General features: G+C 37.3%; 1 protein-coding gene across 6 annotated transcripts in view; it reads left to right on the forward strand.

Annotated features, from left to right (window-relative positions):
• The window catches only part of NIPBL (NIPBL cohesin loading factor), a 152,530-nt gene that overhangs the window by 34,966 nt on the left and 91,390 nt on the right, over nt 1–26,174 (forward strand). For all 6 annotated transcript variants that reach the window (XM_085326322.1, XM_085326325.1, XM_085326328.1 and 3 more), the window contains exon 2: nt 25,062–25,205. In XM_085326322.1, coding sequence (XP_085182448.1) covers nt 25,142–25,205 — 64 coding nt within the window. In that variant the 5' untranslated portion in view covers nt 25,062–25,141. The remainder of the gene's footprint in view (nt 1–25,061; nt 25,206–26,174) is intronic.

Below are 26,174 nucleotides of genomic sequence, written 5' to 3' on the forward strand. Positions count from 1 at the left end.
TTACTCCACATACCATTTCAATTTGTCTCATAATTTCATTCTGACAGCATTACCATGCTGACAGCATTATCATTGTTTGTAGGATTGAGAGRGATAGATTGGCTGTAGGAATTTATCAGGAAGAAGCAAAAAGTCTGACAGCTGTAAGAGAGGGACAGATGGGAAAACAGAAAGTGGTTGTGTTACTAAAAGAGTTTGAGACTTCCGGSATTTGCCTCCGTACCATCTTCAAGTCCATATGTCCTATCTGTCCTTTTTTTCCTACTTTTCCTGTGTGAAATGATAATGTAATACATATGCAATACACATACCATAAGATAATTTCAGCAGGACTGTGTACACAGATTTTTTTTGGTTGCAGGAACCTGTCCACGAAGTGAGTACTTAGTTTCTCAAACAAATGATATTATAATGTGAAGTTGTCGATGAAAAAAATCTTAGTACAGTGCATGAATCACTGACTTGGGAGGAAGACACTAGACAGGAGCTTATTAAAAAAAATTTAAAAGGATTTATTTTGGAGGGGAAAAGGAAAGGCTTTTATGACTTTTAAAACAAGAYACTTTGTTAGATAAAGAAATCATTTTAATTGCTCAGAGTTAAGCAATATGTGCTTATTATTCTATGCCTGTTAGAGGCAGCTTGTAAAAAGTGGGCACTGAATTAGCAAGAGTTGATGTTTTTAAAATATTAATTTTAATGTATCTTCGTGCTTTCTTGAAAACAAGGCCATAAGCCTTGCAATAAGTAGGATTGCAACCCTGGACTTCAGTAGAGAAAACTTTGGCCTCTTCAGGGACCTACTTGGAGGAATCCCATGGGTTAGGGCCYTAGAAGGAAAGGGGGTCCAAGAGRGCTGGTTAATATTCAACATCACTTCCTCCAAGCTTAAGAGCAGTGCATCCATATAAGTAAGAAGTCCAGTAAAGGGGGCAGGAGACGTATATGGATGAGCAAGGAGCTCCTGGCAAAACTCAGAAGAAGAAAGTACATAGGATGTGGAAGAAGGGACAGGCCACTTGAGAGGAATATAGGAGCATTGTAAAGAGTATGCAGAGATATGACARGGAAGGCTAAGACCCATTTGGAATTGAATCTGGCAAGGGATGTCAAAGACAGCAAGAAGGACTTCTTCAAATATATCAGGAGCAAAAGAAAGACTAGGGAAAATGTGGGCCAGCTGCTGAATGGGGTGGGGGCCCTGGTGATGAAGGATATAGAGAAGGCAGAGTTACTGAATGCCTTATTTGCTTCAGTCTTCGCTGTAGAGGGCAGCCTTCGGGATTCCCAGGCCCTGACCAGGAGACCAGAGAGAAAGTTTGGAGAAAGGAAGACTTTCCCTGGGTCGAAGAAGATCGGGTTAGATATCGTTTAGGCAAACTTCACACCTACAAGTCTGTGTGCCCTGATGGGATGCACCCATGAGTTCTGAGGAGCTGGCGGATGTTATTGCTAGGCCACTTTCCATCATCTTTGAAAGGTCATGTGGAACAGGCGAGGTGCCTGAGGACTGGAAGAAAGCCAGTGTCACTGCAGTCTTCAAATAGAGCAAGAAGGAAAACTCAGGAAACTACAGTCCCATCAGCCTCCCTTCCATCCCTGAAAAGGTCATGAAACTGAGCTGTTTCCTGGATATCACCTCTAAGCATGTGGAGGAAAAGAAGCTGATCAGGAGTAGTCAGCATGGATTCACCAAGGGGGAATCATGTTTAACTGATCTAATAGCCTTCTATGATGGAATGACTGGATGGGTAGAAGATGAGGGGAGAGCAGTGGACATTGTGTATCTTGAGTTCAACAAGACTTTCAACACTGTCTYCGATGACATTCTGCTAGATAAGCTCTGGAAGTGTGGGTTAGATGAGTGGACAGTGAGGTGGRTTGAGAACTGGCTGAATGGCAGAGCTCAGAGGGTCGTCATCAGCGGTGCAGTCTAGTGGGAGGCCTGTAGCTAGTGGTGTCCCCCAGAGGTCAGTACTGTGTCCCATCCTGTTCAACTTATTCATCAGTGACMTGGATGAAGGGACAGAGTGCCTCCTCTGCAAGTYTGCTGATGATACCAAGCTGGGAGRAGTGGCTGATRCACCAGAGAGCTGTGCTGCCATTCAGAGAAACCTGGCCGGGCTGGAGAGCTGGGTGGAGAGAAACCTAGTAAGGTTCAATAAGGGCAAGTGCAGAGTCCTGCACTTAGGGAGGAATAACTCCATGCACCAGTACAGGCTGAGGGCTGACCTTCTGGAGAGCAGCTCTGCAGAGAAGGACCTGGGAGTGCTGGTGGATGACAAATTGACCATGAGCCAGCCAGCAATGTGCCCTTGTGGCCAAGAAGGCTAATGGTATCCTGGGGTGCATTGTAAAGAGTGTTGCCAGCAGGTCGAGGGAGGTGATCCTGCCCCTCTACTCAGCTCTGGGGAGTCCACATCTTGAGTACTGTGTCCAATTCTGGGCTCCCCAGTCCAAGAGAGACATGGAGCTACTGGAGAGAGTCCAGCGTAGGGCTACGAAGATGCTCAGAGGGCTGGAGCACCTGCCCTCTGAGGAACGGCTGCGAGAGCTGGGCCTCTTCAGCCTGGGGAAGAGAAGACTGAGGGGGGATCTTGTCAATGTGTACAAGTGCCTGAAGGGAGGGTGTTAAGAGGATAGGGATGGACTCTTTTCAGTGGTGCTGAGCAACAAGACAAGAGGCAATGGGCACAAACTGAAGCASAGGAAGTTCTGCCTGAATGTGAGGGAGAATTTCTTTACTGTGAGAGTGACGGAGCACTGGACCAGGTTGCCCAGGGAGGTTGTGGAGTCTCCTTCTCTGGAGATAYTCAGAACCCTCCTGGACGCGATCCTGTGCAACATGCTGTAGGTGACCCTGCTTGAGCAGGGAGGTTGGACTAGATGATCTCCAGAGGTCCCTTTCAACCTCAACCGTTCTGTAATTCTGTGAAAGGAATTGTATTGATGCAAAGACRATAACACTACAAATAATCTACTAATAAAAGCTAAGCACAGAACATCGTAATACTTTCCATCGTTTGAACCAAAATRTAGGCAGAAACAAATTGACCTGTTTCACTTGGGACTGTGAGGCTAGTAATATRCATTCTTGATTGAACTAAGAAGTGTGTAATACTTGCTTTTCTAGCTTTGTAATGAATTAAAGCAACCCTATTTGCTATTACCACTTTTAATTGTTGTACTTGTTATGGAATAAGCATATTGCAATTCCCAGTTGCATTTCACTGGCTAAGTAAGTGGTTACCTCTGCAAAGGCTTATCTAAAAATACCCTCTCTGTGTATACGAAGTTGCGTCTGGTGGTTATAACTTTGTTTTGGCCTTTTTATTTCTTTGCTTTGTAAAAATTAGGTTCCCAAATGGAAAGTACTATTCCAGATAAGGAGGCAATATTAGTTTGTCATGTCGTTATGGAGTATGCACTAGAAATGTTTGCGAACACATTTGTTTTGAGTTGATATATTTGTGGTATTTTCTTGGTAGTACTAGTAAAGATGCAGCTTTAGCTGATGGGCTGTTTCAGTGAACAGATATATAGAAAATACAGAAATATGATAAAAATATATTAAAAATGTGCTTTTGTCAACATAAGGTGTTGAACTTTTTTTTTTTTTTTAATCTGGGTAAAAGCTTAAATGTGGACTGAGATCAGAGGAAAATGAATTGCTTTTTTGACAGCCAGTACCTTTTTCTTTTTTCCTTTTTAACAGCTTGTAATAATGCATTCATGTTACTTRGTTTGTGTTTATTGGTAGTAGTTAAAGGTGAAGGAGTTCGCCACTCTTCAGCAGGGGGTGGTGAAGGACGGCATAGATGTTAGCAGTGAAGAGTTGGCCATTTCCTTTTCACTTTAGCTCTTACAGTCATTAGTTTATTTAAGTAACTTAGACTCCTTCCTTTGTTGTTATTGTTACTGATCTTCATCTGCCATTTTTACCAGTTTTATAGTTTTGATAAGACATTTAAAATTGAAGATATAATTTAAGCAAGATAAGGAAGAAATTATTTGAGACATGTGCGTGGCAGATTTTGATAATGCCTTTGAAAGTATTCATTCCTGAGTTCCTGATAAGTGTCTGTGCTACGCTTTGATCATGCACTCCTCTTTCTTCAGTTTTTGTGCCTTAATCAGCAATTAATTTAATTGCCTGTCTTTGGTCACCAGTTTYACTTGTAGAGACTTTTACAGGTTGTTCTAGAAACAGTTTGAATCAGTTGTATTTAGACTATATACTCACAAGCCCTGTCTATAGAGATACATTCCATGTTTACATAATAAATAGTTAGAAGGTCATCATTTACTTGAAACAAATAGGTTGTGCAGTTTTGCTTCTAGGTGTCATAAGTTATTAGTTTTAGATGTTAACAGGTCCTCTTTTTTATACTGTATGTAGGACTTGATCTTGTGTAAATTAGACACAGTATCAAGTGCTTTTTTTGAAAGAGCTATGCAGTTTTGACCACTGTGCATCCCTCAAGAGACCTATTTTTGAACATTTGTGTTTTTCGGTTTGTTCTAATCTTCAGTCCTTACAAAACTGTCAGATGAGTGCCATCCAGTTCTTGTCATTTATTGCAAATGAAATGTAAAAAAGTTAAAATAATTTACCCATTACATGTTCATTATTTGAACAGTTTCTCATATGGTATTTTGCTTGCATCACTTTTGTATAGACGGATGCTAGCAGGCAATGTTTGTTTTTTAACTGCTGTCCACTTGTTACTTKGTTGTGCACTTATTGGGCACTTTCTACTTTTGATATGCTTGAAGAACTCGTCTTTGTATCTTTGGCTGGTTGTTCCTCAGGTCTTATAATTGTTGCTCAGATTTAAATACTAAAATCTGTTTGTTTATATTGTGTTGATTGGACTATATTTTTTCTCTTTTTATTTCCTTTACATGAAAAACTTACGTAATTATTCCGTAGCGAGAATCTATGGGTGTTGATTAATTTTCTTTAGCAACCTCACCTAGAAAAGATCACAAATGATCTTTTATTTCAGGGTAAATTTTAAAAATTAATTGCTGTTCTTTCCTTACCTACTGTATCATTTTGTCATGTCATCTCAAATTTATACTGTAGTTACTTTTACTGAGTAGTACAGTCATACTGCTTGAAACAGCCTCAGTATTTTGAATAGTCTTAAAATGTGCGAAGAAGTGAGAAACTTTAGAGTTCTTCTCAGGACTCTTGCATTGGTACAAATTTCAGACAGTCATCTGAATACTATCACTAGAGATCTTGTCTTTCTGATAGATCTGTACAGTGTTCACCAGTGCTGCTGTTATCTAGAGAGTAAGTGTATTTAGATGTTCTGTTTATTCATAGAATYTGGGATTTGATTTAGTTGCCTTCCTCTGCTTGGTCATCAGTTTCTATTATAAAGTCTCTTAAAGTTTATTCTAGAATCATAGAATCAGTAAGGTGGGAAGGGACCTCTGGAGATATCTAGTCCAACCTGCCTGCTCAGCAGGGTCACCTAGAGCATGTCAGACAGGGTTGCATCCAGGCGGGCCTTGAGTATCTCCAGAGAAGGAGACTCCACAGCCTCTCTGGGCAACCTGTTCCAGTGCTCAGTCGCTCTCATAGTGCCCCTCACATTCAGGCGGAACTGACTGTGCTTCAGTTTCTGCCCATTGCCTCTTGTTCTGTCACATGGGACAACTGAAAAGAGTTTGTCCCCRTCCCCTTGACACCCTCCCTTCAGGTACTTATACACATTGATAAGATCCCCCCCCTCAGTCTTCTCTTTCCCAGGCTAAAGAGGCCCAGCTCTCGCAGCCGTTCCTCAYAGGGCAGGTGCTCCAGCCCTCTGATCATCTTCTAGACAGTTTGAAATGGGTTGTGTGTCAACTATATACTCAAAAGCACCATCATTGTCATACTTCTCTTGTTTACATAATTTTTGTATTTAAGATGTCAGGAAGAAATGTTAGATGAGGCCTTCTTCAGAAAATTGGGAGAAGCCTCATGTTCACATGGCCTTGCTCCTCATGAGGAGCTTTAATCACCCCATTATTTGCTAGAGAGACACTACAGCAGGGCACAGGCAATCCAGTGGGTTTCTGGAGTGTAGTGATGATGAAGTCATCAGTGATAACACAGGTGACTGRAGATCTGACAAGGACAGATGTTCTGCTGAACCTTGTATTTACACAAGTGGAGGAACTGGTCGGGGCAGCATTGGCTGCAGCAACGTGAGAGGATGGAGTTCAAGATCCCGAGAGGAGGGAAAAAGGTAAATAGCAGGATCACAGCCAGACTTTGGGAAAGCAGAACTGGCCTGTTCAGAGATCTGCTTCGAAGAATCCCATGCAAATATGGTCAAGGAGGGGTCCAGGAGAGCTGATTGATTTTTTTTCAAGAATGCATTTTCCAAGCTCAAAAATGATTCATCTGATGAGCAGAAAATCAAGTGATGGTAGGCCTGAGTGGATGAACAAGGAGCTCTTGACWAAATTCATATGTAAAAAGGAAGCATACAAGATGTAGAAGCATGGTGTGGTGACCTAGGAGGACTACACAAATATGGTCTGAGCATGGAGGGGTATGGTTAGGAAAGTCAGAGACCATCTGGAGTTATATCTGGCAGGGGACTTGAAGAGTGACAGGAAGGGTTTCTATAGGGAAAATGTGTATCTGCTGCAGAATGGAAATAGGGACCTGGAAACAAAGGACATGAGAAAGTCCGAGGTACTCAATGCATTCTTTGCCTAGATCTTYACAATAAGACTGGTGTGCGGGAGACTCAGCCCCCTGAGACCAGTGAAAAAGTCTGTGGTAAGAAAAACTTAGCCTTGGTGGATGAGGATCAGGTTAGAGAGGATTTAAACAAACCCGGCACACAGAAGTCCATGGGACGTGATAGGATGTACCCACTGAGCTGAAGGAGCTGGCCAGTGGCATTGCAAGGCTACTCTCAATAATCTTTGAAAAGTCATGACAATCAGAGTAGCTTCTCAAGACTGGAAGAAAAAGCAAGTGTTGCTCAAGAAGGCCAAATGGGAGGATCAGGGAAATTACAATCCACTCGGCTTCACCTTGGTCCATGCAAAGGATCTACTTTGGAACTACTGATTGTGGAAATTGTTCCCAAATGTATGAAGGAGAAGGTGATGGTGAGTAGTTGTCAGCGTGGAAGCATGGATTTATGAAGGGAAGATCACACTTAACCAGCCTGATAACCTTCTGCAATGAGATGACTGAGTAGATATGGGTATGCTGTTTATCTCCACTTCCTTAAGGCAGTGTCAGCACTGTCTCCTGTAACATCCTCATAGACAATCTGATGAACTACAGACTAGGTAAGTGGACAGTGAAGTGAACTGAAAACTTACTGAACTGCTGTGCCCAAAGAGTTGTAATCAGTGACATGAAGGCCAGCTGGAAGCCAGTGATAAGTGGTGAACCTGCCATRTTGGGGCTAGTACTGGTTAACATCTTACTTAATAATTTTGGATGATGGAATAGAGTGCACCCTTAGCAAGTTAGCAGGTGATACAAAACTGGGAAGAGTGGTTCATACAGCAAAGAGCTTTGCTGCCATTCAGAAGGACCCTATCAACATATATAAATATCTCATGGGAGGGAGTAAAGAAGGTGGAGCCAGACTCTTTTCACTGATGCCCAGTGAAAGGACCAGAGGCACCTGGCACAAATTGAAATACAAACAATTCCATTTAAATGTAAGAAAAATCTTTTTCACTGTAAGAGTAGTCAAACAAAGGAACACATTGACCAGTCCTGAGCAACTTGCTTTAGCTGATCCTGCTTTGAGTAGAGGGGTTGCACTAGACAGTCWCCAGAGGTCCCTTCCAAACTTAACCATTTTTTCCCTGTGATTCTGTGATTTTTTTCATACATTGTTTGCTGAAGGCAAAAAAAAAAAATGTATTTATTCACATCATGCAAGTAGTCGTAGCTGTTAAGTGCCAGCTATCTCTTACAGAATTCTTTCATAGCAATACTTCTTTACTTCAGTAGCTAAACATATCTTTCACATATGTTTCACTGCCAGGAAGTGCAGAATCTGCTTCTTGACTCGCATATATTTCAGAAATAGCAATTTATTGCTTAGGTACTTGTCTTTATTGCCTTTTTACTTTTTAAGTCTCTTGAATTAACGGATAGAGGAAGCTTTATGTAATGGCCTTTTTCTTTCTTTTTTTTTACTATGTCCTTTCACAGTGCTAGTTTGATTAATGAAAGAAATTATCCTTTTATATCCTCTGTTTTTTCTTGGAAAGCCATTAATTAATTGATAACCTACTGGGGAACTTGGTTTTATCTGTATTTCTGCTTTTGAGCTGCTTGTGCAGTGAGAGTTTACAAAACACTGTAGTAAAGAAGATTCTTACCATCATAACTGAAGTGCTGCTGACCATCTATTTCAACTGGATTCTTCTGAGTCAATAGAATCTAGTACAAGTTTCTTTAATGAGACTTCAAGATTACTATGTGGTCATTCAAAAAGGTGGTATCTATAGCAATCTAACATCAACTTTAAAATTCTTAGGTGGATTAGTGGAAATTTTGTGACAACTTTCTGCCACAGAGGAAGAACAGTATTTCTGGCTTAAAGGCATATCCTACCATCATTAGGTGTGCAGTCTGCATTGATACTTCATTTTGATTAAAAAAAAAACCCTTAACAGCAAAAAGTGGTATTTAGATTTATGCATGATTTCACAGTAATAGAGTATGTATTAGTTCCAAAGATAAAATGTACCATTGTAAAAGATAGTACTAATATCTCATGAAAACTGAGTAAGGTTGTAAAGTGGTTCTTACATATAACATTAAAAAAAAGTTGCATTTTGTTGTATTTCAATGGAGTTTAACACTAATTTTTGTACTTATTGATATAGTCAGGATATAATCATATAAAAAAACTCTAAAATACATCTGTGATGTGTTGTCTTCAGTTTTCACACTTGATCTGTTGGGGCGGGGGGGAAAGGAGAGAGATGTTTGGTCTCCTAAATGTTTTTCAAAATAGATCTGTGCCCTAAATAACTGCAAAGGGAAAAGACCTGTGGGAGGTTGGGAATGTGAACTTTTCCAGTTTCCTAAAATTTTCTTCTCAAATTGTTTTCCTCCAGATTTTATTTTTGTATGCTATACAATAGGAGTTCAGCTTTTCCTTTAATATGAGAAACCTTTTTGTCTGACTGTATTAACAAGGATTAAGGTCTTTCTTACTGAATTTACTTCAAAAGAGGTAGGGAAGCTTAATGGAAATCTTATAGGAGTCATTGACTGTTCACAGCTTTCCAGGATTACCTGTCTCTGCAGTAACCTGGGTGTTGAAATTGAACTTTTGCACTTTGTTATACTTTAGATAGCAAAATTGAACTAAGAGAATTTGGAATCAATCCTTCTTCCATCTTTTTTCAAAATCTCTAGTAAAGAGAAATTCTGAAAGAACGCCCTATTCTTCCAAGAAGATCTGATAAAGGCATTCCTAAAGGCCAGAATCTTAAGCTACGTTTTTGTTTTTAGTTTAGGACATATTGCTTCACTGAAGCTTTGGCTGGTGTATTGTCAAGTTTTATTTGATAAATACAACAATTTAACTTGGGAGAAAGTATTCACTTGCTAAGTCCTACTAGAAGATTGAGTTGAGTTGAGGGAAGTCACTAAAGGGCAGTCAGATGGTCTTCACAACCTGCCGCATACATTTCTAAAACAGCTGCCAAGTCTGTGATCATTGCTTTGAGGCTAGCAAAGAAGCTTCAGGCATGTTTCATGCAGTAAATGTTACCTAGGAAGAACCGAGTCTCTGACTAAAACGTTTCTTCAGGGCTTTGGAAGCAAACCTCTTCCGTGAGAATCTGTATGGTGTCAGTTAGAAATGGTACCTGAACAGATGAAAAAAACATCTTATTCGTTGATCTTAGAGAAGGGTTTCCAGAAAAGAGGAAAATTTAGGAACAGAGAGATTTTCATCCTTGTCTAACACTGCACCTTGTTGCAAATAGTCTGATCTTACTGGGGCTCTTCATCTCTCTTTTCATTTATAACAAAGTTTTGGGCGTTGTAGTTGAGATTTTGCTCTTTTTGTTTTATCTTCTTGTTTGCAAATTGTATTGCATGCTCTACAAAAGAGGAGGAATGGCATGCAGAGGAAAGTACAACAAAAACAGAGAATAAAGTAGTTAGCCTTGATTGGATAGTGATTGATAACATATTTTAATGATAATGTCATGTTATGCTGTGTTTGGGACTCAGTTTTGCAGTGTATCCTGTACTATTCAGGGGTTAGTTTCTCGTCAGTAAAGYTTTACACATGTATTAAATGAAAATTGAAACAAATAGGAGTTTTATATTTAAACTTGTAACACAGATTGGCAATTTATTATAGTATACTATTATTATTATTGCTTTTTTCATTTCGAATAGGCACAGCTTTAATRGTTGGATATGGAGTTCTGGAGGATGAACATACCTATTTTTCATGCTGGTTGAATAAATGTAGTGGTTGTTTTAAAACTATAGCTACAGTCTAATTGGGGAAATTTTAAGAGTTGGATCCTTGGGTCCAATGTGTCTAGTCCAGCTGATACATCTGATTCCAGAGAGTGTTTTTTTATTTTATTTTATTTTTTTATATTTTTTTTTTAACCAAAGCTCTTCATATTTGTCAAAGCAAGAATAGGAAGCCTATGGCTCAGATGGAGTACTGGCAGCTAAAGTTAAAGCTAGAAGCTGAATCTTTTCCATTTCCATGAATTAATGAATAGAATAGTGATGACTTTGCTTCCACTGATCCCTTAGGAAGATATGCCTCTCACATGGATACTTCCCATTCTGTTTAAAAAGACCACTCCAGTTAGAGATGTTGAGCTACTCATTTCTTTTTGCAAAATGCATTTAATAAGTCTCTGTGATTTGGGTTTTTTGTTGTTGTTTTTACTTGCAGTAAAAAGTTTTGGGGGGGGGTCTTCAAATGTGACTGTTCAGTGTACACTTCAACACTTTAATATCAGGGAAATAACTTAATTTCTGACTTTCATTTACATGAGACACTAACAAGATTAAAAGCCGAAAGTAAAAACTGCAGGAGGCAATAGCTTTGGGAAGCTAGTAGACTTAAGAGTAAACTTAACTCTGCAGATTTAAGTGCAACTTTTGAATTTCTCATGCTCTTTTACCCTGTGATGATTTTTATAATTGTTTGTTGCATTACAGGGGTTATTCAGACTTACTGGATGGCAGCATTTTAGAGATCAACATGTGAACCTAGCTACCATGTATCAGAYGGCTTTTACTGAGTCCTTGCTGACTCAAATGAAAGATAATCAGTCACTAACGAAGAGCATGCATAGACTGTAACTTGCTACTCTGATGTGTGGTTATGTATCAGTGCATAGTAACTTCCTCAGCGTGAGGACTTGCTCAGTTTATCAATGTAGAGAGGTTWCTGGAATGAACTTCAGTAGAAGTTTTTGTTCTTCTATTGTCAATTCTAAGATTACAAATATTAGATGCAACTGTCTTTGGAGCCTTTGTAATCTAAAAGTCTAGCTACTTTTCTTTAAAATTGAAATAAAATGCCTACCTTTAGAAAAGGAGTAGAACAAAAATAGAGCATGCTGCAATTGAAAATATTAACCTATATTCAAGTTGCTTAATGGCTTGTTTACTCTTCTGTCTTTGGAATAGGGAGCCTCAGATTTGGGGAAATAGTTTTTTCCCCAATTTAATAAAATTTATTGTCTAAATGACTGAATTGTCTTTGGATTTATTTTGTTGTAGAACAAGTTAGGTAGTTACATGCCATATAAAATGAAGATTAAGGAAAATTAAAATGTACAGTCAATTTGAGTACACTGATTATTTTGGGAGAAAAGTATAGTGAGGTATGCAAAATCATGGGTCCATGAACACAGTAGTAGTCCTCTATTCCTTCCTTCCTCCTCAAAGAAAAAATAAAAGAAGGGAAAAGGAGTATATGCAGTGTCTTTTGTGTATGCTTTCCTGTATTTGTTGCCATTGACTMTGTACCTACCTTGTAATATAAGGCATTGTTTAGTTTGGTGGCGAGTAGTTGCAGTGTTAGCTTGATGGTRATTCTTATTCCCATCAGATTCTGAAGTGACTTGTTTTCTGCTGTTCGTAGTGCTGCATACTGAAAGGCAGACCTCTACAGAAATATCCTCGTGGTCACAGATCATGTTTTAGGGAGAAATKGGAATAATACCTAAGCTGTGGACACAAGAAAAACAATGAGTAGCTGGRGAAGGAGAAAGGCATGCCAGGAAACAGCGAGGTTGTGTGTTGTGCCTTCAGTCACATAAAAGCTCTAGTTGTTAAAGTTTTGGAAAGTATGGCCATCTTGTCTTCCTTCTGTCTTAATCTTCGTGCCATCATTTTGGTCAGCAGCAGTGCCGTTCCTAAAGGACAAGAGAATACTGGTTGTAACTACTGATCACACGTGTCTATACTCACTCTTCCTTCCACCTTCTCCCACTTCCATCTCCTCCTACTATCCCTTTGCGCACGCGTGTGTGCACACCTGTCTGAGAAACTGAGCTGCTGCTTTCTAACTCTTTGCAGTCCTCTCATCCTTGGGAATTGTGAAAATGAGCTCAAGAAACATAGACCTTCAAAAAATAAATTTTGGATGTGGGGAAAAAGATTTGAGAAGGTCAGCTTATCTGGTTAGTAAATCTTAGTGTGTTTCCTGGAGTGTTCTGTAAGCTCTTTGGCCTTTTTTGGTCTCCTCTAGCCTTGCATATTCTGGAATTGTTGTGAAAGTAGGAGTAGCAGTTACAAAAGTGTTGTGTTCTATGTGTAGTCTGTAAATGAAATGAAAAAAAAAATATGTTTATCCCTTTCTGAAAGCAGATGCAAAAGCCTCAGTTGAAGCAAATTCTGTTGAGGAGGGACATGAAAGCAAATAACATACTCAGTTCAGAAGATTTTTTTAAAAACATACGAAACAGTGCATTTGGTGCTGCTATTCATCAATATATACTTTTAGCACAGTTCCTCAGTGGGAAAGTTTCTCAGTTATGCTTTGTGTCAGGGATTAGGGTCTTGTTTTGCTCTTACGTGAAAGTAAAATCCGCTGTTGGTYGCCCACAATTTAATCTCTTTGGAAACCAAGTAAAACACTGTAGGTCATACAGTAGTGTGCAATGGTTTTGACGTTGTTCTCCTGCTACATTAAAAATGCTGCAATTTTGGAATGTTTTTGTGAATCTTCTGTTTTCCTTTGTTTTACCCATTTTATTCTGATATTGATAAACTTATGCCAGAGGTATCCTTATGATAGAAATTTACCATGTGAAACTTATATTTGTTGAAAAAGATAAATTTAAGCTTCATCATAGATGTAYTGTGTTCAGCTGAACTATTTGAAGTGTTAGCGTATCCCTCTATATCCAAATAATTAGAAAAAGAAGACTTGCTTAAATCTTGTCTATGTAAGGACAGCTAAGGCTTTTAATATAAGTTTACAGGAGGAATGAATTTTAAGTGGATTAATTGAGCCACATTAAAAATTGAGTTGATATTCACATGTAATAGCTTGAATTGAGGTTTTGTGTTTGTTTTACTGTAAAATTATGTTGCATTAAATTAACTCTACCTAAATTGAAAGGAAGAAGTCCAAACTGTTTTGAAGTAGTTTAATCTGTTAAAAATATTACAGATTAAAGTTCTTAGTAGCTTCTCTGTGTAAGGAGGTGTGCTTCAAAGTAATAGTCTTCATTGTACCTGCTTTATACTAGCTAGGTTGTAGTAGTCTATAAAAAGCTATTGCTTTGCTCCAGATTATTATTGCTACAGGTGTGCTTTCCTTATTGACAGGTGTTCAGTGTCCTTTGCGTTGCTGCTGGGCCTGTGCCTTGTAGAGTTATCCCCACAAATACGTGGTGGTATATCTGGTGGGGATGAGCTGTGTGTTTAACATGGAGAGGTCAAACATTAAAAATCCCCAAGCCTTTTTGTGTGAGGCCATCATAATTTTCAAATTCCATCTTATTGTTATTGCCGGAACATTTGCTTATGCTGTTATGTTGGTAATTTAGGAGAACCTGGAAGTTAGGACGTTCAGRCTTAATTGTCATGATCAAAGACCGCAAGCAGCTTTGCAAACCAATTGCTGCACTTTGTAACACAGGTAACTTTGGTAGTTTTGATTTAGATTTTTGTGATATCTACAGCCTATCAAGAGTAGGATATGGAACACGATTAATAAGATTGAAGAGCTGCTGCTTTAGAGAAATGCTTTTCTTGGAACTACATCTCTCCTTGCAACACTGTTTCTGAACTTAAAAACTTCTATTGAGTTTGTGCTGCAGACTAGAAACATCAGCAGTGGCAGCAAAATTTCAGGATAACATAGGATACTTTCCTGGGGAACTATGTGAATCCTTCCCCAGACCTGCAGAGACTGTACAGCAGTATAATAATTTTCTTAGCATTTGAAAAAAGTGATTCTTATCAGCTAGTCCCAGCTGTTCTTGGTTAGCTGGTAGTCATTTGAAAATAGTTGATTAACAGTAACTCCAACACAGTGCCTCTAGAGGTTGTGTGCTTTATGTCTTAATGCTTATTAATAATTTTCAGTACATGGACTTTCCCAGCTGCAGTCTTGATTTGTTTCCTACGCAATGCCTTTGAGTTCATAGGCAGAAAAGAGTCTTCTACCACTGTGCTCTAAAAGTTTAGTTGACTGTAAGATTCATACAAAAAAAAAAAGCCTTTAGTCACAGGACTCTGTATGCTCTTGGGCAAAAGAGAGACCTTTGTACAAACATCACTAGTCAGACGAGTTAAGGACTAAATATCCTTATTTCACATGCTTGTTAATAATGTCTGTATTAATAATGATAGTAATAATGACTGTCTGGAAGCTTCTGTTTAAAGAAAAAAAAATAAAACAAACCAAACAACACCCCCACCCCCTGTGAAGTAAAAAGTCAGGGACTCCTGATAGTAATAATACTTTTGTGGTCACAAAATTGTGAAGCTCAACATTTTCAGGATTGCTAAATTGTACAGGATGTGCCAAAAAGTTTTATRTAATCTTCACTTTTAGAATATAAATGCTAACTAAAATTAGTTATTAAAAGATGAAATATTTCATATGTTTGAAGTCTGTTTTGCATAGTTATTTCAGTTATTTTTTAGTTATTAGACATGAACTCTATATTTGTTGAAAAGAGACATTTGCTGTCATGTGTTTAATCTTTCCAAACAATGCGTTTTTGCAAGATGTTCATAATTTTTATTTTACTGCATTCAGTATTTTGTGATTTTTTTTTACATTAGAAAGAATAAATATTTCGTTCATCTAAACTTACATTGTTCATGYAATATAACCTTTTGTAAAATGAACCAACCAGAACAAATTTTGGATAGTCAAATCCTACAAAATTACACAAATAATGGTAATTGTGAAAATGCATACAATAGGATACTACAACCAGAGTTCTCCATGTGGTTCTGCCTGTGGTCAGTAGAAACACTTAATTTATTTAATGTTTTCYGCCAAGTGATCATGACACTGGTCACAGATGTCAGTATCTCCCTCTAACTTTGGAAAGCGTCAGCTAATTTCAGTTGTTATAGGTGAAGTAGAAGTCTCAGTGACGGTAAGTTTGAAAACTGGTTTTAGGTAGAAGACTGTCTAATGTCTCCACTGAGGAAGAAACCATAACATGTGCTGTCTTTCCCCCATCTAGCAGCTGAGAGATCTGGGAGTGGATTTTATGAGAAGGAGGAAACCAACAAAGAACTGTCATAGAGCATCTGAATGGAGGAGGATGCGTTATAGTGGCAAGGGGACGAGCAGACCTAATATCTAATTTCCTAATTTCTTATGGATACCTCATCCATAAGAAAAATATCTTGCTACCTCCACCACTGTGGAACAACTCCCTTAAATGTTCGTGGAGCTTAAGGTGAAAAACAGGCAACAAGATGAGTATCAGGACAAGGGGAATAATATATCACTGATTTGGGTAGTAAAACTAGTATCAATAGTAATTACACTATAAAAAGTAGTGAGCTGCTTTTGAAATGTGACCAGAAATGTTATGATAGTGCAACTGTTTCTCAGTGTTCATTAAGGAAGCTTAGGGTTATTATAATTGTTTTCTAAAGCTAATTTAATGAAAAAGAAGAGAAAAATGGCTTGACAGCAAGACGTGCAAAATCAGTGGATGCCTCATAAGGTTATCTCATCCTTGTTTTGTTTTATAAAGGTTATGAATCTTCAAAAAGAAATCAAGGTCAGAAATGCAACATTAAAAAATTAGAGAGAGAAAACAAAAAAGCCTATTTTTTGGTCCAGAGTTTAGTCACTTGTTTTTCAGCTGTCTCCAGTTAAGATCCAACCTGGTAAAGGAAAGTCTTCAAAATATAAGTAAACATAAGCACACAACTGCCTTTAGAAAATGACAGCATTATTACAAAATAACATAAATGAGGCATTGAAGAAAAAGTTGAAAAGCAAGGTGCTATTTCCTCTCTCGTACCTTGATCACAGCTGTTTCAGTAACCAAGACAATACGGGTGGCCACCTGCAGTGCTCTGAATGTTCTCTAAGAAAGAGGACCTTTTGGCAAACCCTTTTAATTGCGCTTGTTCTTATACACAGGTCTTAATTATTTTCTTTCAGTGAAATGAACTGTACCTAATATCAGCCACTACTTGCCTGTGTCCAAAACAGCAAAAGGGCTGCGCTCACCAAAAACAGCACAGATGCAGATGTAGTTTTTAGYTGCAATAAAACTTGTGCATGTAAGCTGCATTATCGATGGGAAATAAAGTGCATGAACTGCTTGAGTCATTTAGATTTTTCCCTTTCTGTTTGTGAATTTCTCAGCTATATTTAATATCACAAAGTTAGGTCTTCACATGTTAATTAAACGTTAGCTTCTGAAAGATAATTTACTACATTTCAGTAGCATCAGAATCTTTGACGTAAAGAGATAGACTCCTAAAGAGGATATTTATGAGTTAAGTTTGAAAAGATGTGAAAGGAGAAATAAAAAACTTCCTGAGTAACTGAATTCTACCTGACAGAAGTTTTAGCTGCTTTATTCTGTAGAACTGGTGAGCGTAACTACCCTAAAAGGTATTTCATGTCTAATGGCAATTAACGTTATTTTTCCTGCAAAAATTTAATGAATTTGTTTTACAGTGTGTCTTTTAAAAACATAAATCTTTTTTTTTCAGTTTGTGCATTTTTGGCTACCTTAGCAAGATTTGATCTTGTATTACTTTTTTAATGGGGAAGAACCTGGTATTTTGTTTTAGAGTCAGTTACAGTGTTACTTCACATGTTTTAAGAAGACAGCTGAGCTGCCATMACAATAAGACTCTCTAAACAGATTCTACTCTGCCTTCATTCTCTAATGAAATAGCAGGAAATATGCTTTCCTGTGGAACAATATTTTTGGTTATTTACATCACTCTGTGGATACATTGGGTATTTTCCATGAAAATCAATAACTCTGGGATTTCCATTTTCCAGTCTGGCTGAAAGAAGTTATTTTTTTGATCATCAGAACACTTTTTATAAACATAATTTGATTTTCTTCAGAATTCTTGAACAGGTTGTAATGCGTAAATGAATAGGCTTTTACTCGCTTAAAATCTATTTTTGTATGAAAGACTTGCAATATTTTTTTTGAAACGGGCTTCTGCTTCTGAGTTCTTAATATTAAGGCACCAGAATTAAGTATTTAAAGTGTTGTTTTTAAATGCATTTGAAACTTGGTAGGGCTGTACAGTGCACTGTTCATAAGTACTTTTTAATTTTTGTATGAAATAAAATTAATAGATAGGAAGAATTTCCTGTGTTTAAAAAAGGCCCTAATGCTGGTAGGCACCTATCAGGAAATGATGTTCTAATGCATTTACACCATTTGTAACTGTGAGATAGCAAGAAAGGTCAACATTTCCTGCTAGACATTCACATAGTTTAGATCTAGGAAACTAGAATGATCTCATAGATACCTGCTGTCTGCACATGGCTTCGTCTGATTTATTGTGGTGGTCTGATTGTGTCAGTTTTTCCCTCTGCAAGAGTAATTGCRGGTGTAAAGCACAATTAACACTTTAGTTTAGTTTATCCTAGTAGAAGCTGTACGTGTGCTCCGCGTGCGTGTACTTCAGATGCACGCTCTTTGGGGGGGAAAAAAATAGAAAGCTTGCACGTAAGTTTTTTAGCATGAAAGTTAAGATCTTTTCACGACACCCCTCGTACTTGATATGCTTCCATCACCTTTCCTGGTATTTCTGCTGCTATTTACTGTGGGGTCAGTGCCACCAGCAGCGCATGGGCAGCAGATCTCAGTCATTGGTGCTTAATAGACCAGAGGATGGTGGCAGCAGCCGCGAGAGGAAGCAGCTGGTTGCTCTAGAGCCTTTCTAAAGGTTGCTTCGTTATCTGAAAGCAACTTAGCGTTGGTCCAGCACAGAACTTTTCATTAAGGTTTCTTTTCTTATGGTAGTTAATTACAGTGATTTGAGCAGCTGCTTTTGGAGTAGTTTAGGAAAATGCGTTGTATTCGTAGTGGTTTAGAAATKATTTTAGATAATTTTTATCTCAGGCTTTTAAATTTTGCTTTGTCAACATCACTCAGTTTTTCCAGTGGCTGATCACCCCGTGAACCAGACGTGTGGGTTTCACTACTACTGTGAAATGGGTCTGTTCTTGTGCTTCTCAGAATTCTGTAGCTGTATTTTCAAATTTAATTATTTTGTAGCTAATATTGTGGAAGATGAAAGTACTCTGTATATAGYGTGAAGTGATTTTTTCCCCCTTTTTTAATATTACTGATGTATTTTCCTGTGTTTTTATTACTTTATTTTATTACACCCTCCTGCCAGTTGGTGCATATCTGGTGCCTTTGTAGTTTCTCCCATTAYTTCTTTTAAACATAGACATGTACTTTGAAGATTAATTACAGTTTTCTCTAATACATTTTTTTGGGGCTGAGTTTGAATTGGTGTTAAGAAACTATAATTTTTTAAAAAGTGAATGCCTGTATGCATATATGTATAATTTGTATATGTACATGTGTGTAGGTTTTTTTCCATATAAGTTAAGTGCTAGACTGTGTTTCGCAGCCATATATCCTTCCTTTGTGTTTCTGAAAGCATTTAGATCAGAGGCATGTAACATAGGTACTGTTGTTGTATAAACTGCAGCGCTGGTTTGGGAATCAGAAATACGCCCTCTTGTGGGTAAATCTGTGCAATTCATTCAGTCAGTGTCTTACTGGAATGAAAACTAGAGGATATTCATTCATTCTCTCCCTCTGCCTCCTGCCCTCTCTGTCCTTCCTTAGGTGAAAACTTTTTGATTGCAAAATGTGGAAATATAAAACTACTTATGAGGAAAGGCTTTAGATTTGTAATAGCACGTTTGCTGATGTAAAAGAAAATAAAAAGCCCACTGCTCATTTAACAGTTAATACATGAGCTGTGCTAGTTTACTTTGCCCAGTTGCAGTAATCAACTTTGATCATGGTGCTGTGATTACATCAATACAATGCTATTCTGCTTATAAGAARTGAAAAACGCTTTTTAGATGGACTGAAAAATATGGAAAAGGTTACAGAATCTAAACTAAATAAAATCAGACTATATATAAAGCTTTTGAATAGAATGCTTTTAAAAAGGAAAAGATACAGAGACCTAATACCATAGTCTTCCTTTAAACTTAATTCATCTAGTTTTATCTTTAATATACTTTTCAGAAATATATTAGATCAGTCATATATAGATGTTACTTTGTAAATCTAAAGATATAGCAAGTTTAGGAATACACTAGAGGATGGGAAATTAAACACTGATTTCTTGAGTGAATGAATATTGAATTCTTGAATGCAAAGCTTCATTACTTGTCTGTGTGTTACTACTGAGCTGATGTGTAACTGTATAAAAACATGTTCTTTATTCTGTTTTACACTAAACTCATGTATTCAAATAGCTAAGCTACAGAAGATCTGGTATTTTTGTTTAAAATAGAGGAGATCATACTTCAACCCAGAGGAAACATTTCATAAATTCAGGACTTGAACTTCATTTGGTAACCAACGGCCAGAGTCACAAGATTGTTTTAGTGAAAGTGAGGTGCTGAAATATCTGAAAAAAAATTTGCATAATTACAATTTCTATTGTTTTTCTTGAGTTTTTTCCCTGATTCTGGTCTGTCCTCCTTTAGTGGGTGATTATTGATTCTGCATGTAAATTGTTCACAACTTATTTTCATATTCTTTTCTCCTCTAGTTTTATCCGTGTCTACCGTTCCCTCTAAAGAGTTTTTTTCTGTTACTCTTACACTACCATTAACGTAATAATGTGGTGAGAAGTGCAATATATGGAGATGAAAGAAGATCCACATGATACAGTCCAAATCATGTCAAATGATATAGTCACCATTTAAAGTAGCCAGTATTTTTCGTGTTACAGATTGTTATGCCAATGACATATTAACTTTAATTTCCACCTTCTTAAACTTCTTAAAAATTTAACTTTGGTAGGAGCTGTGTCTTTGGAATGTTAATATGCAGTGAAGGAGAATTTACATAATTGACAAAAAGGAGGGGGAATAACACACAGAAGTAGCACTTCAGATTTGTATAGATTAAAAAGAAAAAGTTCTGTTGGTACTTTATAGATTCAGTAGCTTAATTAAGATAAGTGCCTAGACTAAACCAGAAACAAGGACCAGTCTCCTGGAGAAAAGAGCTGTCTTGCTTTATGTTTTCACAGTGCTTAGCCTAAGAGACTTGCTAATAATGTGGGGAAAAAGGGGGGGGGCTACATCAAGCAGGTGAAGCAAAAGGTAGCGATGACATAATTGCACATACTGTAGTAACAGTGTTCGTTAGATACAGTCTGTCCATTGCAAAGAGTGTTGGAAATGAATGTCTGTATTTCACAGTAAAATCAGGTAGCATTTAAGAGATGTCTAAATGGGTACGGGCCAGGTATAAGCCAGGTCCCTTATGAGCTGAATCCTTTGACCTTCAGATGCTCACTTTTTCTGTTTGTTTGTTTGTTTATTTGTTTGGGCTTTTTTTTGGGGGGGGGGAAAGACTTTGCATTTAAGCTTTGTAACATAGAAGTTAAGATCTTTTCACAGCAAAAACTGGTATTCAATCTGGTCTATGCTGAAGGATGTTGCCCCTGCTGTTATGTTGCTGTAACAATACTCTTTTCAGTATAGCTCAACAGCAATTTAAAACCAAAATTGTATGACTCATATAGGTTTAAATAATTTTTGAAATACAGGGAAAAAATGTTTTTGTATTATCAACTTAATTTCATTTAATGTAGTTTTGGTATTGATGGCTTCTGAAGGTCTTTTTGAATCAGCAGTTATTTAAATATTTGTTTCTGCATCTTGTAAGATTTGTGGCATTTTATGATCGCTATGTTGCTTTCTAGCAATTATATAAAGAAAGACACCTTTGTTTTAACAGTAACCTTATTTGAAAACTTTATTTATTATATACATTATTGGATAAACAGGCTGTACATGAGATATAGTAGGAATAATGGGAGGTTACAGGATAGTTAAATAGGAAATAAATAGGCAGGATGAAAATGATGAAAAAGGATTGGCAGTTATTAAAATATTAAAGCAAATCCAGCAGTAGTTAATCAAGCAAGCTCCTGTTCTTTCTTTGAGAATTCAGCTAGCAGTTTCAGAAGCAGAACTGCGATGAGAAGAAATGGACAGAGTGGAAAGTGAGGCTAGTATTGGGAGGGTTTTTTATTTAAACTACTGAATTAAAAATATTGAAATTGGAAGAGTGCTAAGAACAGGACTGAAAAGCATCTCAAAATTATCAAGTCTCGGCAGTAGGATCAGCATTGGTAAACTACTGACAAATGCTTGTGTAGCTTGAATTTGTAATGACAGTTCTGAGCCTCCTAATAGAAGCCATTCTGCAGTTTTTATTTACTGGTTGATACTGGGGAGAAAATTTCTAACTGGTTATCTGTCTTGTTGAAATTGAAGCCTATTTCTACTTTTTTGTGTCTGTAGTGAATATGAGCAGCAGTTTATTCCTTCCCTCTTTRCAGCTACTTTTTAACCTATATGAATTAATTTGCGTGTCTACTCTAACCTTATCTTTGACTTTCTGTCACTGTAAACGTAGATTCTTTAACATGGTCTCTTTTCTATGGCAGTACAATATCCAACACCATTTGGGTGTTGCATGTAATTTTAGAAACTCTGATAGCAAAGCTTATTCTATTTTTAGTTTGGACAGTATTTTTCCTTTTAAAATGCTCTTTCAGCACTTTGAAAACTTCTGGACTTTTTGGAACACAATTTTTTTGAAATATAACTGCACAAAAATGCAGCATTTTGTCACCACAGCTCATCAGTGATACTGTGTAGTACTTTGCATAGCATAAACTTTAATGTTTTTTAATATTACCTTCATTTCCATCTTGGTTTGGCTTCACTTTTTTTGTTGTGTATTATGATCATATCTGTTTATATGTTATTYGTAATACATGCTCCCCTTTCACTGTTTGCCTTTCACTGTACAATTCTTTGTATCACTTCCTTTGTGCTCTGTGGTTTCTTCCTCCCTGGAACGTCTTTTACAATATTCAGTGTTTTGGAGAGAACAGCCAGGTTCTAACCAAGGCRGAAGATGCCTTGAAGACCTGCATTGCACATGCATAATGAGTTTCTACTTCTCTGCATTACTCAAGAGCTTTGCAGTGCTTTTAATTTCTTTAACTCAGCTAATTCTAATTAACAGTTTCTTTTTTAAAAAACCTAAAAGTAGAAATACTCCACCAGCAGTAATAGCTACTGTAGAAAGGTGATAATGTAAAACTTTCTAAATATTGGTAAATGTTTATTCTCCTGAACTAATTGTGAGCTACTGCAATGTACAACTTCTTAAACAAATGTTACAGCCAGGAGGAGGAAAAAATCCCTTGTTATCCGTCAGTTAAGCCATTTTTGTCTACTGTGCTGATGCTTTATATTGAAGCACCTGTCCTGCACTGGGCAGTCATTTCCACCCCCCTCGATCAACTGTTTGACATTTTGAATTCACTAAATGCATACATTTATGTAGTGCTAAGACCAAAAAAGGATTTACATTAATATGATTGTTTTTGATGTCTGTAGCTTTCCCAGGCTATCAGGATGTAAAATTGAGTTTTTTTCTTATTTTAGTGTTGCCTGCAGAGTTTCTAGTAATACTGACTCCTGACATGGCTTGAGTCGGTTTTGGTACAGCTGCAGTGAGGAGGAGAGATCATCAGATAAGAGCTTTCTGTTGCACACACAATTTATATGTGAAAAGTGTTCTCTAACTACTAAGCGTTCAATGAAAACTTAAATTCTAACAGGGTTATTAGTCCTTGTGGGATGCTGTGCAGTTGGTTTGTTTTGGTTTTTTAAGGATTGCTTATTTATGGAACTGAGAAACCACTGAAATTCTGTGTATATTGGCAACTGTTTCAGGTAAAGAACCTCGAGCAGCATTTGAGACTGCTCTGGGTGTTTGAAGGTTGTTTTCTCCTGGATGAAGAAAACCACACAGTGTATCTATCTGCAGCAGCTTCCTTAACTAAATATCTGCACCTGTACTCTGCTGTATTTTTAATAAACAGATATAATTTAGGGGTGAGAATGAAACTCTGGCAGGTGCAACAAAGGAAGTTGACTCATTGTCAGTTCTGTTTAGCCTCCGTGTTGGGGTGTGTGTGTGTGTGTGTGTGTGTATATATATTTTTTTTTTCCCCAAAGAATTCCATTGTGTATAGATAGAGAAACTTGGAAAAGATAATTTCAGAGGTTCATGAAAACTCTGAGTAGTAAAAAGACCTGGAACCTCCAGTTTCCTTGTCTTGCTTGAAATCTCTGCAAACTCGTTAGCAGAAATATCCTAATACACCACTGGTTTTGCATAAGAAACAAAGAGTTGATTCTCATAGGAAGTGACAGTGATCTCTTTGGCTTATATATATATTGTATTCGCAAAAATGTTGATTAGTGAAGTAATTGTAAACAAACCATGATTTCAGCATCTTCAGTAGCCAACATAAATGCTTGCCGAAGGTGCCTTTGTACTGTTTCACAAGGTGTTAGTACAGGTGTCTGTCTAAATTCGGTAGGAGTATATGAAGTGCTTTTTCCTTGCTTTGCTTCRCCTGTATGCCTTCGGCCAACCGCACGCTTCGTTTTTGTCCATCACTAGAGTAACTGTAGTGGATGTATCTTGGTGAGTTTTCGCTGCTTTTGGAACTGCTGTTGAAATTGCTACAGTTAATGAAAACTGAGTGGACAAACACTTTTTCAGTAGTTGTACGTAAGTCTTGCTGTTCTACAGGAAATACATAAGCTAGTTTAGTGGTGACTAAACCTCTTCCTTCTGTGGTAGTTCCTGGTAGTTGTTTGACCAGATTGTGTTTAATGTTAAAGAGATTCTGAGAGATTTTCAGGTTAATTTTGGAAGAACCACTTCTTTTAAAATACATTAACGTTCTGTGTTTGTCACTTTGTCTCCTCCTTGAGTATTGTGTCTCTATTAGCCCGTTTACATATACTACTGCTCCTTAGTGTGAAAAATACCTCCATCTGCTAAAGTGGAAAGTGAATATAGCAGCTAAGTACTTAAACTGTGGCATGGTGCCATGCTGTGGTATGAACCAACAGAATTTTTGCTACCAATTTTTGAGTTAATTTACCTTTTTTCCTTTCAAAGTGAGCCATAAAATTCAGCAAATGTGTTTCAGTTCTCTTGGCTTCTTTATCACACATTGAATATTGGCTTTTTAGTGGATAATCTGAGCAAATTTTCTTACATCTTGCATCTTTCTTGAGGAAGGAGTCTGCTTCTGGGACCAGAAGCTTGTCTGTTGATTGTGTAATGCTGTTTGACTATTTAATTATTAGATTGTTATACCTACCTCTGACAAAATTACTGAAGTATGCAGTGGAGGTTATGGTCTACATTTCACTTACATTGTCAAATTTAAAGTTATCTTACACAAAAAAACCTCCTCAGCTTGCTTATTTTTTTTTTTTTTTTTTTTTTTTTAGTGCTTGGGAGATGGGAAGTAATGATAGCTGGCACCTGAACTAAAATATCTGTGTAGGCACTACCATCCCAGAACTTCAGGATGAATGGGGATATGCCTCATGTTCCCATCACTACTCTTGCAGGGATTGCTAGTCTTACAGACCGTAAGTACTCTCTTTTTTTCCCTTTTATCTTTGCTATATTTTTTTACATTTTTTGGTAAACACTTATATTTTCAAATATTAAAAATATTTGTATTTTAAAGGTTACTTCTTAAAGTAACCTTTCATTCAAAATTAGATTTGGTATTACAAATGTAAATTTTGTCATAGCTTGAATTTTTAAAATATTTACTGAGGGAAATATGCTAATCATAACGTGAGGTAAAACGGGGGGGGGGGGGAGCGCTCTTAAGTAAACCTGAAATTTCAAGTGTAGGAATTCGGTTTTTATACGACATRTCATTCAATAACACATCTGGGTATTCCATAAATAAGAAAAATATTAAAATGATTAAAAAACAAAAAACAAAAAAACCCMCTCTTTAAAACATACCTCTCATTTTCACTAAAGGGAGAGATTAAACTGATGTTCAGCCAAAGAGACYATGCTGAATATGCTTGAAACCTGTTTCGTTAGCTTTGGACAAGATACAAAGAAAGTTCCTCTAGTTAGCAGGAATGGGTGCAAAGAAAGACTTCTAGAATGGGAACAAGAAGCTCACAAGGCTTGTATCGTGGCTCTTCAGCCTACAAAAGGAGCGGCTGAGATGTGTACTGTCTTTAAAATGCGTCTGGAAGACAAAAAGCAGGGAAAAAAAACTTTATATCAAAAGATGATAYTGGCACAAAAACGAATGATTACAATCTGACCAAAAAGAAATATTGGGTGGAAACTTGCAAAAAGCTTGTCATTACTGTCATGAGATTTGGGARCAACCATTCCAATAAGGGAAGTGAGGATCAAGATGCTCGTTGTTTAGGAAGTATGGGAAAGAGTTGATAGCTTAGTTATCTACTGTAAAGGGTGATTGGACTCAGTGACCAAGATGCTGCTTCTAATCTCGTTTTTATTTGTTATATTGTTGAAATTTGGGAAGAGTTCCAGAGACACACTGGAGAGCGATGCCTAAT

The sequence above is a fragment of the Rhea americana genome, unplaced genomic scaffold, assembly GCF_003343005.1.
Source record: "Rhea americana isolate MKP2758 unplaced genomic scaffold, rheAme1 scaffold_13, whole genome shotgun sequence".
Classification (NCBI taxonomy): Eukaryota; Metazoa; Chordata; class Aves; order Rheiformes; family Rheidae; genus Rhea; species Rhea americana.